General features: G+C 32.3%; 1 protein-coding gene across 2 annotated transcripts in view; it reads left to right on the top strand.

The window, feature by feature from the left end:
* Window positions 1-2008: 2008 nt before the first annotated feature.
* The window catches only part of LOC120333630 (phospholipid-transporting ATPase ID-like), a 30873-nt gene continuing 12596 nt past the window's right edge, over window positions 2009-20285 (top strand). For both annotated transcript variants that reach the window (XM_078109593.1, XM_078109594.1), the window contains exons 1-19: window positions 2009-2239; window positions 4351-4409; window positions 5783-5896; window positions 6970-7068; window positions 7486-7547; window positions 9254-9326; window positions 9797-9867; window positions 10596-10678; window positions 12032-12220; window positions 13608-13666; window positions 14011-14085; window positions 14541-14662; window positions 15102-15210; window positions 15621-15764; window positions 16210-16375; window positions 16993-17109; window positions 17411-17497; window positions 18718-18891; window positions 19340-19470. In XM_078109593.1, coding sequence (XP_077965719.1) covers window positions 2209-2239; window positions 4351-4409; window positions 5783-5896; window positions 6970-7068; window positions 7486-7547; window positions 9254-9326; window positions 9797-9867; window positions 10596-10678; window positions 12032-12220; window positions 13608-13666; window positions 14011-14085; window positions 14541-14662; window positions 15102-15210; window positions 15621-15764; window positions 16210-16375; window positions 16993-17109; window positions 17411-17497; window positions 18718-18891; window positions 19340-19470 — 1965 coding nt within the window. In that variant the 5' untranslated portion in view covers window positions 2009-2208. The remainder of the gene's footprint in view (window positions 2240-4350; window positions 4410-5782; window positions 5897-6969; window positions 7069-7485; window positions 7548-9253; window positions 9327-9796; window positions 9868-10595; window positions 10679-12031; window positions 12221-13607; window positions 13667-14010; window positions 14086-14540; window positions 14663-15101; window positions 15211-15620; window positions 15765-16209; window positions 16376-16992; window positions 17110-17410; window positions 17498-18717; window positions 18892-19339; window positions 19471-20285) is intronic.

Raw genomic sequence — 20285 nt, 5'->3', positions numbered from 1 at the left:
GGTTACAATCGACTTTTTGTACCATTTTATAATATGTAATGACTAGTTAACCAAACGTGCCAGGAACACCCCTTATATCTCTTTGAAAAGCCTATTTTCGCGTCTTCCTACTAAAACGCGCCCAGATGACGTATCCGCAAACTGTTCGACCTTACCCGGTAAGAAGAGAGAAATTTCAAAAAATTTTGAGAGAACGTGCCACACTCTCATCGCTCCGATGAACACGAGTTACAAAGAAACAAGATTTAAGCGCTCTGCTCAAAGAGCATTACGTCACCTTTGCAGAAAAACCAGACTCAGCTTCGCAAGCGAAGCGAAACGCGAAATATTCCATGATATGTAAGAGCATGTTCACGATAGTTGTCTGGAATCTTTGTTTGTTTATTATGTGCGCGAAATTGTTTCCCGCTCGATCAAATGACTTATCTTTGAAGTAATGACAAATACTTTCGTGTATCTCTAAGCTTTGAAATACCTACACAAATAAAATTCACCTAGTAGTAGAATAAAAATTTACAAAAAAAAAAATTTTGACGGATCAAGCACGGATCATAGTTGGAAGCCAAAAATGATTTTAGTTAGTGCGGGAATACTTCACAAAACATGAACATAAACGTAAAATAGTCCGAAAATAACTATTATTGTCATATTATGACCAAGGATGGTAGTACGAATATATATATCATTAGGAAAAAGAGAGTTAATAATTAATCGGTCAACTTCCCAAACGTATTTCATTGCACCTGCTCTGGTAACCAGACTAGAGGGCTTAGTCCATCCTATGATTAAACGGCAGTATCGGCTTTCATCTACTCTTAGATGTATATGAAATATTCTATTCATGGGACATCATATAAAATGTAGTCAGATTGTAGTATTACTATATCATAATCGTTATTATACGATGGGGACTTTTCTTTCCCTTCCGTTTTGCAGGTGCGTCACCTGCCATTGTAAGTGTTGTGCGGCGATTCATACGGGCATCCGTATTGTACTTTCATGTCACACGGTGACGGCCGAGTAAAAGATATGCCGGTATATTTCTGATAGTAATTATCTCCAACGTCCGGGAGGCATTTTCTTACATAATTAATATTGTCTGCGGGCAATAGGTGATTAACTTTCAATCGCTTTTTACGTTGGAGATATTCGTCGTGTCGAGAAAGCTGATTTAGCGATGACTTTACAATGTTTACATAGAAATGTTTTTAACAATACCGTACATGTTTCTAGGTTTCAACGATCTCAAATTCGCTCATTTTGGGAGCTTTTTTAGCCGAGAGATACGCAAGATATACAGTGAAGGAAAGATTCAAATCGGCTTAGCATAATCCGCTTTCCAGACATACACGATACCCTGTCTAGCTAGAGACAAGTTCCGTTCAAAGGAAGTTGAACGGCCTTGCAGTGAATAAAATACTCTGACAATACTTCCATAGGGATATGCAACGTTTATTCAGGCTATTCACTCTAGTGTAGAACTGAAGCAATTTTTAAATGAATCATTGTGTATAGTAAATCTTTGGTAAAGCAGTATGGGGTTTTTCTTTGTTATATTATTTTTCCTTATATCAGAACGATATTTAATATTCTCGGCGATGTAGGTTTAGGTATTTTCTCCTAAAATCGACATCACATGGGATTTGCGTAACGTAACGTCTTTGCGTGAACTTTGTATTTATATTTTGTTCACGTTGCGAGGCGGTCGCCGTGCTGTTCTATTTTGGTGTCCAAGGAAGTTCGCGCTGGGTCGGTTCAGTTTTATGTAGAGAAAATAAACAATGAATGCTAATAATAGAGGGATGTAAGATATTTTTTAAAAGGTTCGTAACATGAGACAATTAGTAAAGTGAACAAGCTGACGTTACAGAGCATCGAAATACACGTACGGTACCGTACTGCTGTACTGACGTATAACAGTATAAAGTTACAGGTTAAAATAAATGAAAAAGATACTGGAATATGAATTCAGGAATTAGACTACGAACGACTGAATGATTTAAATCATTATTTTTATATACATGTATAGTACAGTAGTAGTACCGATAATGGATATGGACGGCATAATCATGTTTATTAAGAAATGAAAAGAAATCTCTGAATCGGATAATTTTGACAAAAACGTCTTTGGATAATATAGCAGTATTGTGGATTTACTTTATTTTGGAACGAATCGTGCAATACATTATACAGTACTGACACTTCACCATGGGCGATTGCTTTCCTGAAAAAGTACCAGGTAACACAGTAATAATTATATTATTCATTTCTATAATTTTTTACCTATTAACTTTGTTGCTATAATTTTCATTCCAAGTTCTGAAGTATTTACAATTTGAAATAGGCAAAAGATCCGAGCTGTAGAGTTAAAGTTTTTATAAATAAATTAGAGTTATGTGTATAGTCTCGTATCTGTGTGATGGATTGTGCTGATGGTTAGTTAGCAATGACTGACTGCCCTTGCCCGCTAATGTTCCTGTTCGGTCATTTCGTGATTTAGCGCAAAAATGCAAACATTTCATTCTTAATTGATCCTTTAATTTATTCATCCTCATAACATCTTTATTTCGATAATTCCCCGAATTATGTTTGAAGTTTGGCATAAAGGGGCATCATTATCAAAAACTCGTCCTGAGTAGCAGAAAACTTTCGCATGCTGTCAATCAAGCCACAGTAACGAACGCAAAAACCTCTGGGATTCACTGTTCGGACCACACTGACTAATGAACATTAAACATCTCATTATGGAATGAGACATTGATTTCAGATAAATACATCGCATAGCTTGCTTTTAGATGTCATACGTCTGTACGTCATCTGTATTTTCCTAGTCTCCAGGGAATTTGATATTGGGTCAATAATCCCATAATTCCATCCTGTAATCATCAAATTCATGATTAGCAATTACTTTGATTATGTAAGCATGGAAGTTTACAACAAACTGGTTATTCAAATAATTCAGATTCGGTTTAATTTTATATAAATTCTTTTTTTCATAAAATAGTTTCGATTCTTCTATTTTTACAACTTCGTTGACAGAGAATATATCGAATCATTTTTATCTTCATGCAGGGATGTTGAAAATGGATCGAACATTCAGAAATTAATTTGGGTCTAGTTAAATTTGATTTTATAAATTTTTGCTTTTTGGCATAATTTTGCAAATTATCCCCAAATTTAGTGTTTTTAGGAATTAAGTGTCTTACAGAAGGACCTTTATCTCATTTGTAACTCAGTAGAGAACTTGCAAAACATTGTTTATCTTAAATTCATATATTTCTTCCCTATTTGGATATTTGGTGCCACTTTGGTATGTCATCTCACTTGCTTAACATGATCTCAATTGCATACCAAAATGGTATGGCCGCTTTTGATATGCGTTCAATCTCATAAAGACATTCTCATGGGATTCAGTTTTTAACCCTAACTAAATATACTGAGACTGCATACAAAGTAACACCAAATATTGAATGTACTGTGTTAAACATACACAAGTATTGAATTTATTTGATATTCCGTATTCGAAAATATTATTTTTGGAAATTATTCAAATTGGAAGAATAATCATTTTTGCCACCCCGAATGTTTTTTTTCCAGACTATCATTATGACAGTTCATGATATAAACAAAATGTCATTCAACATGTACTTAGAAGTGTAAACTAATTGGCTGCTGTACAGTGTAAGAGACACCACAACTACCAATTAGTACATACCCAAAATCAATATTAGAATTGATACATTTTCCTATGTAGTAATAAGGATGCCAGGGGAATTCCTAATTTGTCAATAGTTTCTATTCATTGTTCAGCATGCTAAGGTTATGGTAGTCTTCCTTACACTTCCTGTTTCAGAATCAGAATCATCTAAGACAGTGGTGCCCAACCGGTTTTGACACATTTCTCCCTTGGCCTATTTTTGCGCTCCTAATTTCTCTCCCAATATGCACAGAAAGTCTATTTGCAATTTGGTATTCAATCTTTAATTAAACATTTACTGGCGATAAACGCAACTTGTACTCTGGAATTTGTACATTTTTAATAGTGTATAATGTATGTGTATAGGCTATATATGCATTTCAATGATACCAAAAAGGTAAAAATATTTGTAATACAGAGTAAAATTTCCTCTATCAATACTTTCAAATTTCTTCCTTATTTCTCCTCGGTAGGGATTTGTTGATCTAAATTCCTCGTTGAAATGAATGTCTGTTATATAGCTTATATGGTTACTCGACACTACTCTCTTAGCCTTTACTATTTCCTATTTTATGTTATGACCTGCAACCTTGCTTACAAATAATGCAAGTAAACTAGTAAATTTATTAATAACGTTTTGATTTTTGTTACAGAGGAAACAAGATATATCACAGCCAATGATCCTGAATACAATGCTCAATTCAACTATAAGGTGAATTATTACAATATTTTAAGCCTCGCTTTTGATTCCATAATATTAGGAATCTTATTATTTTTAAAACGTTTTAGATGCATTATTTTCACTTTTTTATTTAGTATTTATTTTCAAACATAATCTGATAGAATTGAAGATTGGATAATCTTCAGGAATTGAAGATTGGATAATCATTTTAATGTACCGGTAGATGTTTGACTCAAGTTAGCTTGTATGTATATAATATTACAATATTGCAATTTATATTTATGAAATTATTTAAACCTGTTTTTAGACAAAGTTTGCATGAATCATTCTGCTAAATTTTTGTTTATGTTGGTCACCACTCACATTGTTGTTGTTGGTTCGCTTTTTTTCAACTTCGATTTTAAATTTATAGTACTTATAGATGGAAGAATTTACTAGAATGATTTTACTTTATTTTTTCCTCAACAAGTCCTATGAAACACGATAAAAACACTTTTTTGACCTTTGACATTCAGGTTCACATGTTTGCGCATTGCTCTCTTGTTTATAAAGTTAGAATTGAGATTATTATATTTTTATAAAAATAACTGTCATATTCTTGATTCGTATGTTCCATGAATTAACGACTACCTTTGAGATTTATTTCACTGATTCGTGAATTAGAAGTTTGTTTTAATTGTTTGTTAGAATTAATGAGATAAGAAAATTAAGATTTGGAGGAAGCAGTAATTAGAGGTGACGTTGTTTATCTCTACTATGACTGCATTGGATCAGATAATATTAAAGGATCTTTTTCAATTGTGCATGTTCATTTTTTTTTGTTTACTGAATCCAAGACTTGACTGGCAGTTATATAGGTTCATGGGGACTCCCGAAGTATGCGAACCAAGATGGCGGACATCGGAATGTAATATGTGTACTAGGTTAGGGTTAGGCCATAATTTTAGGTATAAATACTACGGGAAGCTCTTGGCTAGTCTTCGAACTGATAATAGGACTAAAATAAGGAAAATTGGAAAAAAATGATCGCCTAACCCTAACCTGTTACCCATGTTACGTTCCGATGTCCGCCATCTTGGTTCACATACTTCGGGGGCACCGGTTCATGTATTTACCTTGTTTGCTATGGTTTAAAAAGTAAAAAGTTTGCGGTGCCATTTTCCGCTCGAAAAACTTTCATCTTCATGCGCCTAGTTTAATCCTTTGAACTTTTGATTAGAAATTTCAAAACCTCTTTATTAATTGAAATGTCTATGTAGTCTTGGATATATATAAAGTTACCTAACTTGAGCCTAATAAATTTAGTTTCCAAGTTATGATTGACAACACTGACGTCATGTTACACCAGAACTTCCTACTTTCATTGAAAATATCAATAAAAATTTCTTTTTTCATTATTTTAGAAAAACAAGATCATCACATCAAGATACACCGTTCTCACTTTTCTACCTTTGAATTTATTTCAACAATTTCAAAGAGTTGCAAATGCTTATTTTTTGATGCTTTTGATTCTCCAGGTATTCTTGTTTGACCTCTGACTTTATATTTCCACGATTCAATCGTAATGGTTTTCTATGAACTTATATTTTTATCTATAAAATTGCCATCAAATGCATTTTTTCCAGTTCCATTATTTCTCAAAAAGGATAAACTTGAAATATTTTCCACAAAATTTCTGGAATCTTACCCCATTTAGATTTGGTCTGTTTTGAGTGGTATATCATACCCTAATCATGAACAAGGGTATATTCGGTATGACTGTTTACATACGGCACCTTTTCGGTACTTTGGCTTCGTTTCATTTCCCTCTGTGTGAGAGGGTGTGCAGTGACAGACATCTTTACCCATCTAATTTTGAAATTGAATATTGTAACCCCCCTAGTAGGAGCATAAGTATGGGGTTCTTATACCCAAAACCACCAACTATGCTAGTCTTTTCAAAAGCCTTGGCTTCTTTGTTAAATACTAAAAAATTTATAGTAATTATTGTAAAAGTTTTCTTTTACTTGTTGGAAGCCGATGTTAAATTATTTATAATGATGATACATTTTCGAACAAAACTTCTTTTTTCAATTATGCAAAACATAGTATTGAATACAAAAAAACTTTTTTGTTTTTCAAAGTGTCAAACATGATTCGGATATAAATCGAACGATATATCTATGGTTTATATGTATTCATGTTTGGCAGAGTATTATCGTATTACCGAAAGTTTAAATTGATTTAGGCTTTTATAAATTGTTTAATGAATAATATATGAACGTTTCTTTGTGTTGGGAGGAAATATCCTGTAGCTTCTGATTAATTAATTTGTCAAGCGAGATAAACTGAAACTTGTATCTTTTTCACTCAGAACAAGTCTATGCCCAAGCAGGTCCACTCCACCAAGTATTGTCCACTCAATTTTTTACCCCCTGGACAAGGTGCCAGGCATGGGATTTGAACCCAAGTTTTTTCACCTGCGATGCCAGCATAATTAAATCCAATGCTTTAACCACCTGGAAAAATAGTGGAAATATTATATCTATTCTGCATGAATTTCTTATTGGTGAGTGTTTGTCTCTAATCGAAATATGTTTTCTTTTTTCAGTTAATTCCTGCAATATCTTCATTGAGTCCCATAACAACAATTATTCCGTTAGTTGTTGTATTATCTGTGACAGCCGTTAAAGACGCTGTAGATGATTTTGTGAGTATATTTTCTATTAAACGTGAATGAAAATTTTAGTCAAAACAGAACAAACTTGAAATTACAGTCGATCGAGAATGATTAAGTAAGATATCAGCATTGTGAGGTATCTTTTTGCTTATGACTGTTGTTTTGTTAGTCATAAATTAATTATTCAGTATTTTATATCTCTAATTTGACTATCTTATTGCAAGGTAAGATGGTAAATACCTTCTTCAGGAGCAAAATATTCAAGACAAAAATATTTCAAAGTCTAAATTGAGTAACTAGTATTCTGACACCTACGAATTAGAATTGTGATTTCTAATTTCTGGTGGCAATTCGAGGTTTCGACAAATTGTATAAATAGAAACATGCAACACTTTGATGCCAGCTTCATTTCAGACCTTTTTAACATCAAATTATTGAATATTTCAGCATAGACATCAAAGTGATGACGAAATAAACAACAGAAAAACATTGACCTTAAGAAATGGCAAGTAAGTAAAGTGTTTTGTGAATGATATATATACAGAATATGGCTACCAATTACTTTTTAATTTGAAAATTCCAAATTCCGCTCAACCATAATACGCTTTTGTTGCTTAGTGTATTAATAATCAATTCAGCCTTACTAGTTACTATGTATCCATATGTAACAGGTAACGTATCACTATTAACAATGTTTACTTTTGCTTTACTATACTCACACACTTTCATGGGTGGGAATCATGTTTGTTCATTTATTACACAGCTAACTGTTTGGACTGTATTTCTGGAGAATGTACATTAGTTTAATTATTAATGAATACAAAATTTATATAACTTGTATATTAGTGCTTGGTATATTTACATGCTGAAGATTATTTTAAGACGGTCTTTCTTCACTCATATAAATCACAAAAGAAAAATTTTCTTTTCAAGATTATGCCATCATTACCAGGAAACTTATGATAGTCGATTGTATATTAGTGAAAAATTAGTTTCTTTTATAAAAAATTGCGAAATTTACCCCCTAGGTCAAGTCAAACTGACACCCCAACCCCGCATCATCCCCATGGTTTAAAAATCCTACTTTGATTGGAGAGTGTTTAAAACAAATACATGTTTGAAATATGTTTAAATAAGTAGCGTTTTTATAATGTTGAATTATTATGTTTTAATTTGATGATATCAGACATACGGTTCGGTAATTTTCGATACTTCACAGGAAGTTGAAAGTGAATCAAAAATATGATTTTTTTATATGTTCACGTCTATGAATCATAAGTACAAAAAACATTGTTTTAACCATTAGAATTGTGCTTACCATCGTACTGCACCACCTTTTGTTGTTTTGTGAAACATGAATCTTGGGAGAATAGATATATATGAAAGGATTGTAGAACTCCTCGTTATCATAGGGGGGTATCGCTGAAATGTTACACAATTGTCTTGTGCAATCTATTGTTTTATATTCACTCAACTTATTTTTTCCTAACCTATACCCAAGTGTAGGCTATTGATAGAATGTGTGACTCATGTTTGGTTTATTTGCGGCCCATATTTAAAGAGTAATTTTCAACACAGTGGGTGTGGTGGAAATTTTCTCTTCTATTACTTCAATGTTTGTTAAGATGTCTGCTCTGACATATGGTGCTATCAATCCATGACTGATTGTGGCATCATTATGGGTGTTTTACTACTGTTTAACTTCTAATTTTAGATTTCTTATTTTGTTATGCAAATTCCCCACTTCCCCACAAATAATTAGAGTTTACCGCTTAATTGGATTAATCCATGCTCTACAGAAAGTCATGTGGAATGGGGCCCACACACCATGAAATCTTGAGAACTGAAGGTTGGTCATGTCTTGCCACCTGCCATGCCATAATGTCCCAGCCAGCTATTTACTACAGCTACCACAATAATTTTTTCATAAATGGCACCATGAGTCACAAATCCTGAAACTGTGGGTCATCGTAACTTGGTTCACAGTGCGTCACCAATATCGGAAAACAGTCGAGTCCTAAGTCATCCAATTCCATAGTCAAGTCTGATTTCCAGTAAATTGTTAAGTTTGATTCAAAGTCGAGTCGTCACGAAACGAGTCGAGTCTCCCCAGCCGTGAATGGCACCCACTACATCTTTAATATTGTAAATACCTAGCAATGCAATGTCTAGCTTTATTGAACAACGTTGTTATGAATTTCATTTTTTGTTTCAGATTGGAAGAAGTAAAATGGATGGACAGCTGTGTTGGTGATTTAGTAAAATTAGAAAATAATCAATTTGTGACAGTAAGTTGTTTTTATCGAATTTTTTATGATTTTTGAATATGATTTTTTTTATCTGTTTTTGTGAAATGTATTAATTACTGTAGTATGTAAACCTAATGTAGGGGGTACTTCAGAAGTATGTGAACCAAGATGACGGACACGAGAACGTCGTATGTGTACCAGGTTAGGGTTAGGCCATAATTTCAGTTACAAATACTATGGGAGTCACTTGGCTAGTCCCCAAACTCGTAATAGAACTAAAATAAGGAAAATTGGAATAAAAGTTTGTCCTAACCCTAACCTGGTACACATACTGCATTCCGGTGTCCGCCTTCTTGGTTCACATATTTCAGGAGTACCGTGTAGAAAACTAACTATACTTCAGAGAGAGAGTGTTACATTTCGATATCTTCAACAATCCTTTGTGACTATTTGCTTATTTTGTTCCCTGAGATTTGAACAAAATTTTCACTTTGATATATTTTTGACAGGCTGACATACTTTTACTATCAAGCAGTGATGAAAATAATCTTGTTTATATTGAAACTGCTGAACTTGATGGGTAAGTAATTTATTTTTATTATAATCAAGAAAATTCGTAAGGATTCATGAAATCGTGAAGCAGGATTTTATCTGTAATCTTCTTTTTCCTATTCAAGCATTCTGCATGATTTCTTGATTCCTCGTGGTCGCAGGGTGGTTTATGTAACTGCTGATAGGGTATGGCTTTCTGCACTATCAAGTTGTTATATCAGAAATACCAACATGCTAACCGAATGTTAGGCTGTTGTTCATCATTTGATTAAGCTTACTTATAACCTTTTCTTTAACCAGAATAATATTTATTCTTTATTCTTTTTATAATTTTTGTTTCCTAATTCCTATTATAAAGAATCAAGTAAATTTGGGAAAGTCAAATTTTTTTCAAGAAAGTTTATAAAGTCTAGTTTTCTGATTATAAATACGACTATACTTCTGTTTTCTTCGTTATTCAACACAGAGGTGTTATGTACTATGTAATCCTGTTATCTGACAGGGTACACCCAACTTAATTTATCTTATTCAGTTTGTAAATTAATCTTTGCAATTATCAGTAGAAGTTACACAAGACTCCTAATCTTTCCTAAATGCCTTTGTGCAAGTGGATCCGTATGAGTATAATGCAAGGATGCTGTAGCAGGAATAAACATGACCATACTAGGCATTTAAAAATGTATTTCTGTAACGATTCGTCTGACCAAAATCAGACTTCTTCAGACAAGCAGATTACAGGATTGTTTGTATTTTTAGAGAAACAAATTTGAAAGTGAAGCAGGCAATACCGGATACTGGAATGATTGGAGATGACATCAGGGAACTATCCAAATTCAATGGTAAGCTTATTAACAAGCTCAGAAAGAATTGGGGGATGATTTTATTCTATTATAATATACCATTACAAATAATCACAAATTTGAAGAATAAGGAATACCGTTGAGCAGTTTTTCACAAAGGGTACGCCGTACGCGCAACAAGTTGCTGAGTGTATCCCGGCGAGTTGCTTTTGCCTCAACTTTAAAAGGCATGAAGTACACATTAACGGTCACAAAATTGAGTTCTATTTAAAAGCAGCATTTTCTTAATGTAAGCGCGCTTTGTGAGTTTTTTTCTTTGATAATTTGGCACCACACAAACAAAAAGTTCGGCAACCCTTGCTGTAATCGTATTGCAAGTAAGAAAGTTAGGAACTGATTGAATATTCGAAATTATCAAATAATTTCATTCGAAATTTGTCGATTTAAGCTATTGAAATCTGAATTGAAATTTAATTTGGGATTTTTGTCTCAAATAATCAAAAAAAAATTTTAAAAAGTTTTATATCATAATTAAAATAATTATGCATGAAAACATTTTGAAACATATAAATCTCCAGCGTTTCGAATCATATTTCAGTCATCTCTAGCTTTATCCAAAATTTGTTACCGTTTAGCGATCATCTAGCTTTATATCACCTGTCTGATATGTCAATACCAGACCAAAAATCAATACCATAATACCTCTTGAAACTGACAGTCAGGACGTTTTAATGTAATTTTGTGGGAAAATCAGTCAATTGAATCGTTGTTTTGCTTACTAATTTTTGTTTCGAAATGCAACATAAACATCGAAACAGTTTCATTGCCAGTAGCTTCATATTGCAAATGACTATAATAGCTCACATACGCTAGCTTAAATTATTGCCGACCAATTACAAATTATTCAATGATGCTAAACATTAATAATTTTTTTACAATATTTCGTTAGTTGAGGGGTCACCAGGAAACATGGTGGTCTACTTTTGTGACCAATAGGTGAGTGGTTCACCAGCTCAGCTATATAATATATTCAGTACTCCCGTTGTGTGTGTACCATATTAGGGTTAGGCCATAATTATATTCCAATTTTCCTTATTTTAGTTTATTAAGAGTTCGGGGACTCTCTATATTAGCCAAGACCCCCTGCCCATAGGTTTCAGTCCCCTTACACAACTTGATGTAAAGTAGGCGAACAAAATTTGTTACCTTCATATTGGTACACACACCTCTGGAGCCCCAAATATTTTCTATCTTTGCCATGCAAGTTTCTGTTCCCAAAATGATAATTTTTTTTCTTTGTCAAGAATTGTCATAAATGGCATAATATTGAGCTATTTATCTATCATTCTTCTATTGAACAACACCTTTACAAGCTACACTTTCTGTAACCAGGTGAAATAACTTGTGAATCTCCAAATGAAATTCTTCATAAATTTGGTGGTAAAATGCAATGGAACGACCAGGAATATCCTTTGGACAATGAAAAGATTCTTCTCAGAGGATGCAGAGTTAGAAATACTGATTGGTGCATTGGAATTGTCATTTTCGCTGGACCCGACACGAAGCTTATGATGAATACAGGTACGATAATTGGGTACTCCCGTAGTAGTAGTACTCCCAATAGCAAATTTCATGATATATTGAACTTTCCAGTCAAAAGTGTAATTTAAAAAAAACCAATTTCAAATATCAATTTCGAATTTAGAGTAAATTATTTAGATATTCTTTTTTTAAAGAACATTTTATAGTCAAAATTGTATTATAATAACACCAATTTTACCTATCATTTTCAAAGTACCTTCCATTATTTGAGCATTTCTTTTTATATCTCGCTATACATGCTTTCAATTGTATTCCGCCTCAATGAACTCTGTTTGTATAAAGCAATATTTGTTGTCTTCAAGTTATTCAATGGAGATGACATATCAATATCCCTGCTCTGTCTAACAATAATAGAATCAAAACAATGACTCAGCATTTTATAAATTTCCTGGATGAAATTCCAGTGCTTATATTTACTGTATTCTAAAAATATTATGATAAAATTAGAGTTGTGGTTGAAACATTTGACTTGATAACTATGGCATCGGCACCGCAAGTTGAAATTTTCACATCCTGTATCCACTACCAACACCCAGTTCATAGAAAATTTGGTAGGCATCACTGAACTGAAAGATTTTGATTTTCCAATATATAATAAGACCTTACTTAGCGATGTGTGCTTGTTCTACCTTGTGCAAGACAAAAAGTTCATAAAATGTTGTAAGAAAAATAAGGCGAAAGCGAGGCCCAAGATTGTCCAAATTGAATCAATTTTTAATACATTCTGCATTTTTTTTATACGACTTGACCCAGGGGCGTAACCCAAGGGGGGGGGTGTTCTGAAATTTCTAATTGCCAAATTAGATCGAATAAGCTAGCGGGCCCGGGCGGAAACATGGGTTTTCAAGAGTTTCGAGCCAACCCTCGAACTCTTGAGTCAACTCTCGAATTTCCTCCAAAATTTTCTCAGAATGATAAATCATTCAATTTTTCAGGCCGACTGTGCGCTTGACACACAATAACTAATCTATTTTAGACACGTTCTAAAAGTTATATCGTCTCGATCAATACATTACCATCATTCATTTTTGACAGCTCGATTTCTATGAAACCTTGTTTTAATTGAGACTAAGTTTTAAATGTTTGTTACTTTGTTAATATACTGAAGACTATCAGAGACGTCCAGAATAAGTTTGATTTATTTCAACATTCAAATTTATTATAAAAAATGAAGCATATTCTTGGATTCATTCCATAAAAATGTATATTTTGATATTAAATACTCTATCTATGTAATAAAAAAACAATAAAGAATAATATTTATATTTCTTGCAAAAAATAATTTTCATTTATCTTCAAATTAAATTTTTATTTATTACTTTGTGTACTGCACAGGATATGATTTATTATCTTTATCTAATGACAGGAAAAACTATTTTGAAGAGAACGAGTATTGATAGATTGATGAATACATTAGTTTGGATGGTAAGATTTTTTATTATTGGACACTGGTGTATATTTAAGTTGTATTGCTAAATTCTTGTTGTTAGTTGGAAATATTTACTTTTCTCCGAAAGTAATCGGCAAATTTTTAGTACTTAAATATGGTTAAAGCCGCTAAAAGGCTATTTCTCAGCCTTTTTTGAAATTTTTCTAGAGTTTTATAGAATCAAATATTTTGCCTAAAATTTGACATTATGACATTACTACTTAAAGCCGATAAAAGGCTATTTCATAGAATTTGACATTACGATGTTACTACTCAATTTATTTGACATTTTGATTTCATTCATTCATAAAATGTTAAGTTTTTTTTTTTCTGTATTCAGATTTTTGGATTTCTTCTCACACTCGCAACAACCTGTGCAATTGGGAACACAATATGGGAATCACAAATTGGAATTGTAAGTTCTTTTTTCAAAAAGTTTTGTCAACTTTCTCATGCTTTGAGTAACCTTTAAAAATATGCCTGGAATTACAGTTCATTACCCTCTTTAGACCTCATAGGAAGCCATTTAAATGGCAATTGTGACCGTATAACTATTCTTACACCTATCTGTACAGTATGGCAGAGTGCCTATGAATTCTTGGAAATGTTGAACTTTTTAAAATCTTTCCCAACTTGCTCGTCTAAACAATCACTAACTAAAACCATCCATTGGCCTAACCAAACAAGCATGATATTTATTTAAACACACTTAGCAATGCTACGCTCATAACTGGTGCGTGTTTCATTAACTTTCTTCATAATAATGTGCTATCAGCTGTAGAGCCAATTGGCCACTCGAGATTGTTTTGCCAAGAATTTCTCGAAATATTTCCTTGACAAAAATATTTTCATGGTCTTTCTCTTTTTTAGAAATTCACACTTTACCAACCTTGGGAAGATTATATCACAAATATATACATGTCAGGATTTCTTGCTTTTTGGTCATATATTATTATTCTCAACACAGTTGTGCCTATATCATTATACGTAAGGTGAGAATGAAAATAAGTAATTCAACATTTTTTATTTAATCTAATGGTTAGTAGTTGAAATTGGCATTAGATTTTAGGTTTGCTCTGGTAGTCGGTAAAGATTAAATAAGACTTACCTGGTAATTTAAACAAATTCTGCTGATGTCAGCAGTTTATATTGGTCATTACAGTTGACTATTTTCATTTTTTCATAGTTAGTAATACCTGTCTAATATAAACATGATTTTAGACAATTGGAATCGAAAATGAAAATAGGATATTTGGATTCAATTTAAATTCTGTTTAAGTAGGGTGTGTAGAACCAGCTTAAAATATACTATAAATAGTAATACTTGTCTGATATAAACATTATTTTGGATAATCGAAAATGAAAATCGGATAAATCAAAATTTGGATTAAATTCTGTTTATGGAGTTCAAAACATCATTTCTTGTTCTAGCGTGGAAGTTATCCGTCTTATGCAATCATGGTTTATAGACTGGGATAGACAGATGTATTATGGCAAGAAGGATCTGCCTGCCCATGCAAGGACGACTACTCTGAATGAGGTAAGATATTACTGGAGATCGGGAGACTTGGGTCAAGTCTGATTTGTTTAAATTTGATCTGGGTTCAGGGTCTTGTAACTATCAGTAAACTTGGATATTATCAGGATCTGCTCACTTTGAATAAATATAATTGGGTCCTCCAGAAGTGCGTGTACCAATATGTTTCCCTACTTTACATCAAGTTGTGTGAAGGGACTAATCGTTTGTAATTTTGAATTGGCGCGATATGCAAAAATATCATGAATATTATATGAAACCAAATTTTTAAATATTTGTATATTTGAAAAAATTTTCCAATTTGGTTAGAATAAATTTTTTGATAATCCTTATAAATGACAGTTATTGGCTTACAATTTTTTAAATTTTGAATTGCATTTAAACCGGATTTAAAAAAACTTTTAATGCATCAGGAACTGGGACAAATAGAATATATTTTCTCTGACAAAACTGGTACCTTAACTCAGAATGTCATGGTTTTTAAAAAATGTTCGATCAACGGAAAAAGTTATGGAAGTTTGTACGATAACCAAGGAAACAGGATTCAACCAGACGAGGTGAGAATGTTTAACAAGAAATTTTTTTTTTCTGAATCCGGGAACTCAGAAATTGCTCATAAAAATTTCCGAAAAGCTAATATTTTAAGATTTTTTGATTAATTAAAATTAAAGGTTATATTGTTGCATTATATATGTTTTTTATGTTTAATTTTTTTAATTTAATTTTTCTTTTTCGTTTTTTCAAAATACCAAATATGGAAAACCCCTTTATTTTTCATATTCTACATATAACAAGGATTATATTTTAGTATTTTTTTTCGGCGTAAGTATGTATACCAATATGGAGGGCGGAGGGTATATTCACTTGGCTAAAACAGACAGTCCCCGAATTTGAATAGAACTAAAATAAGGAAAATCGGATTAAAATTATGGCATAACCCTAACATGGTACACACACTACGGGAGTACCTTTTTTTCTGATCTCTTCATGTAATTATTTCAGACAACTCCAATCGTTGATCTATCTTTCAACTCATATTACGAGAGAAAATTTGTCTTCCATGACCAAGACCTCGTTGATAAAATGCGATCTGATGATGAACATTGCCATAATTTCTTCAGACTAGTCGCCCTGTGTCATACTGTAATGCCGGAGATAAAGGAAGACGGTAAGAGGATGTGTTTTATTTTTCCGAATTCATGACTTCTCACATTTGATAATGCATTTAAAAGCTTATGATATTGGATTTTCTTTTAATATGTTATACTTTCTTATCTTATAATAACAATTTAAATTTGCTTCATTACATAAATTCTGAATGTGATATCGACATAAAGCCCATCTTACAGAATAGCTCTTTATTTATGGGCAGCTGAAAGCTTTTGGAAAATGTAGATCTATCCAAATAACTGGCTAACTAATCCCATACCAGACATTGACTGGTAACCGAACGAGAGGCCGTGGTTCGCCATATGATTAGGCTGTCTTATCGGCTTTCCTCACCCCCGGGATAAATATGTAAATCCTATCCTATCCAATTTTTACTCCATTGGCCAACGTCGGACATGCAAATTACTATAACAGCTTTGAATAGAATAGTATTTTTCATATTATTACTTTAGAGAGGAAAGATGGATTATATACATCTGAAACCATGAGCTTCTAATCCAATTACCAATCTGGGTAGAAAATGGAATATGCTAAATTAGCCAATAATATCTTGCAAGTGTACGAACTTGGATTGGTTTTTATGATGTAACAAATATTTTTTTATTTTGTTTCTAGAAAGTCTCGTCTACCAGGCTCAATCTCCTGATGAAAATGCTCTTGTTTCTGCAGCAAGGAATTTTGGATTTGTTTTCGTATCGAGGACTTTTAACACGATCACTGTGAAAGAGATGGGTGAGTACTTGACTATCTGTTATTGGATTTTAATGTTTTGACCAAATTCTCCCACCCTGAGCAAAGGACAAATTTAGAATGCCAAAATCAGATATCTCTTGATTCTAGAATATGATTAACGAATAAATATTTTCTGAATCGAATATTTAAAAATTTTAATTTTACTTACGCAGAGCTTTATTGGTGAGATTGTAAATCAGTGTATTTTTGCCTGTGTTGCTTATTAAGATATGTGTTTCTTGGAATACATATTCGGTCATTTAATAAGCATAATATCTTCAATCATCTCTTTCTACTACAGGAAATGACGTTGAATATGAAGTCCTTGCCATCCTTGATTTTGACAACGTAAGAAAAAGGATGTCCGTAATTGTTAGAAGTCCTGACGGTAAGAGTACTTTACTTATGTAGCCCACTTATAATTCTTATGTTATCTTCCAGATTTTCTATCATTTTCCTTAACATATCTTTTTAATAAATCCCTGTAAGTCCTTTGATTTTTTCTATCCAATTCTCTTTTCTAATTAATTCTTTCTTGCCTGTACTTTCCGACTTTTCATTTTCATGGTGTTTTATGTAATCAACTGTTTTGTCTAACTAACCAGTTTAGCCAAATTTCTTTTCAGTCAATTAATCCATTTGCTATCCATTCTTCTTAGTCAATTATTTAACCAATGAACCCTATTTAGCCAAGTTTTTTTCACTAATCCAAATTGTTATCCAATCCGTTTAGCCATTTTTTTAATTATTTTCATTCAATCTTCACTGTTCAATTTCTTTGTATAGGTAAAATCACTCTATTCCTTTTAGCCAATTCTCAACTAATGAACCCTTTTTAGCCAAGTCTTTTCTCACTAATCCAACTCGGTATACCATCTTTTTTAGCCATTTTTTCTCAATCATTTTTATTTAATGTTCTTCATCATTTATTCTCTTTGCACAGGTAAAATCACTATATTCTCTTTAGCCAATTCTCAAATGATAAATCATTTCTAGCCAAATCTTTTCTCACTTATCCAAATTGTTATCCAATCTTTCCTTTTTAGCCAAGTCTTTTCTCACTTATCCAAATTGTTATCCAATCTTTCCTTTTTATCATCAAGTCTTTTCTCACTTATCCAAATTGTTATCCAATCTTTCCTATTTAGCCAAGTTTTTTCCCACTTATCCAAATTGTTATCCAATCTTTCCTTTTTAGCTAAGTCTTTCCCACTAATCCAAATTGTAATCCAAAATTTTTTAGCCATTTTTCTCAGACATTTTTATTTAATCTTCATTATTTACTTTCTTTGTATAGATAAAATCACTATTTTTTTAGCCAGTTCTCAATCAATGAACCTTTTTTAGCCAAGTTTTTTCTCACTTATCTAAAGTATTATCCAAAATCTTTTTAGCCATTTTTCTTAAGTAACCATTTTCATTTGATGTTCATCATCATTTACTTTATTTGTACAAGTAAAATCACTCTATTCTTTGTAGCCAATTCCCAACTAATGAACTCTTTTCAGCCCAATTTTTTTCTCCCTTATCCAAATCGTTATCCCAAATATTTTTTTAGCCATTTTTTCAATCATTGTTATTAAATTTTCATTTACTTTCTTTGCACAGGTCAAATCACTCTATTCTGTAAAGGAGCAGATTCAGTTATTTATGAAAGATTAAAAGCTGATGAAAATGCAGAAATGAACGATCTAACTTCTGAACATTTGGAAGATTTTGCCACTGACGGTCTCAGAACACTTTGTCTTGCAATGAAGAAACTGGATCCGGAAGTGTACGATGGTAAGGAATTTTGTACTGATTGAAAAAATTTAAATATTAGAACTTATGGAGACCAAGAGTGGTAAAGGAATGAGAATTTTTAGTTTACATTTCAAAAAGTTAGTATTATCCTTAAGGTTATGAATAATATATTTAATTATAAATAAAATGAAAAGCTAAAATTCGGAATTGAAAAAATATGTCTGAAAAAAAGTGAAACAATTCCCTAAGTATATATAACATAAGCTTTAAAATTTCTAAATTATATTCTAATTTCAACCCAGTTTGGGAAGAATTAGCAGTTGGCCGCACGTTTCAAAATGTCACCATTATGCTTTTGTTCTATTTGAGATGAAAAATGAATGTAAAAATGAGAAAAAGCTGAAATTTCAGAATAAAAAGCACAAAAACTATACAGGGTGTATACTGCAACGAGCAATATTTTTATTATTTCCCAATTTCATCTTAGTTTGGAAAATTCGTCATCAAGAAGCTTTAACTGCAATTGACGATCGAGATGACATGTTGGCAGCGGTTTATGAAGAAATTGAGAGAGACATGACGTTACTTGGAGCAACTGCTATAGAAGATAAATTACAGGTTATTTCATTGTTTATCAATGATTGCACAAAGCACAGACTGCTGCTTACTTTTTCTTGAATGTTTCACCAGATAGAGTAATAACTAGACTTGATAATAAACACATTGTGAATGACCAATGCTTCACATAAGATTTAGAAAAAAGGGTTTCCTGAAGTCTGGTTTGGGTGCGGCCGAATGGGCTCCAACACAGATATAAGGATATTGACATGCATCTACTTTCTTTGACATGCATCTACTTTTTTTTTTTTCCAGTTTTTCATGCCGTTTAATTTTTACTATCTTTTTTTTATTTTTCTACTCTATATATATATGATAGTGTACTCTTCATATCATGCCCTGATGAAGTTTTTCTGAATAGAAATTCGAAACATCGGCAAATTATATCGTTTTGCTATACACCCGTTGTGCTCTATTTATCTTTGACATGAATATACCTGGTGGCAATCATGCGCTATTCATGCATCTACTCATACTGAAAATCATTATTTAACCACAATATATTACACACATACAAGGTGTTAAAAAAGTAACGCAAAAGTAACAGAAGTTAAGATGAAATGCTACCTGAAAAATTTAATGACCTCATAACAGTATTGTATTACGGTGAAATGCCATTTGAACATTTCTCGACCGGCGCCTTTTAACAGTTACTTTTTTAACGTTACCCTGACGAAAAATTTTACCTTAATTTTGCGTAACTTTTTTAACACCCCGATTATTACTTGTGCCGTAGAGGATTGTATGACATTCACACTCTTTATATATATGCACATATAAAATATAAATAACAAATCAAATTTGCTGGTGATAAT

This window comes from Styela clava, chromosome 15 (assembly GCF_964204865.1).
Source record: "Styela clava chromosome 15, kaStyClav1.hap1.2, whole genome shotgun sequence".
Classification (NCBI taxonomy): domain Eukaryota; kingdom Metazoa; phylum Chordata; class Ascidiacea; order Stolidobranchia; family Styelidae; genus Styela; species Styela clava.
Note: the sequence above shows the minus strand (reverse complement) of the source record. Positions and strands in the feature narration are given on the sequence as shown.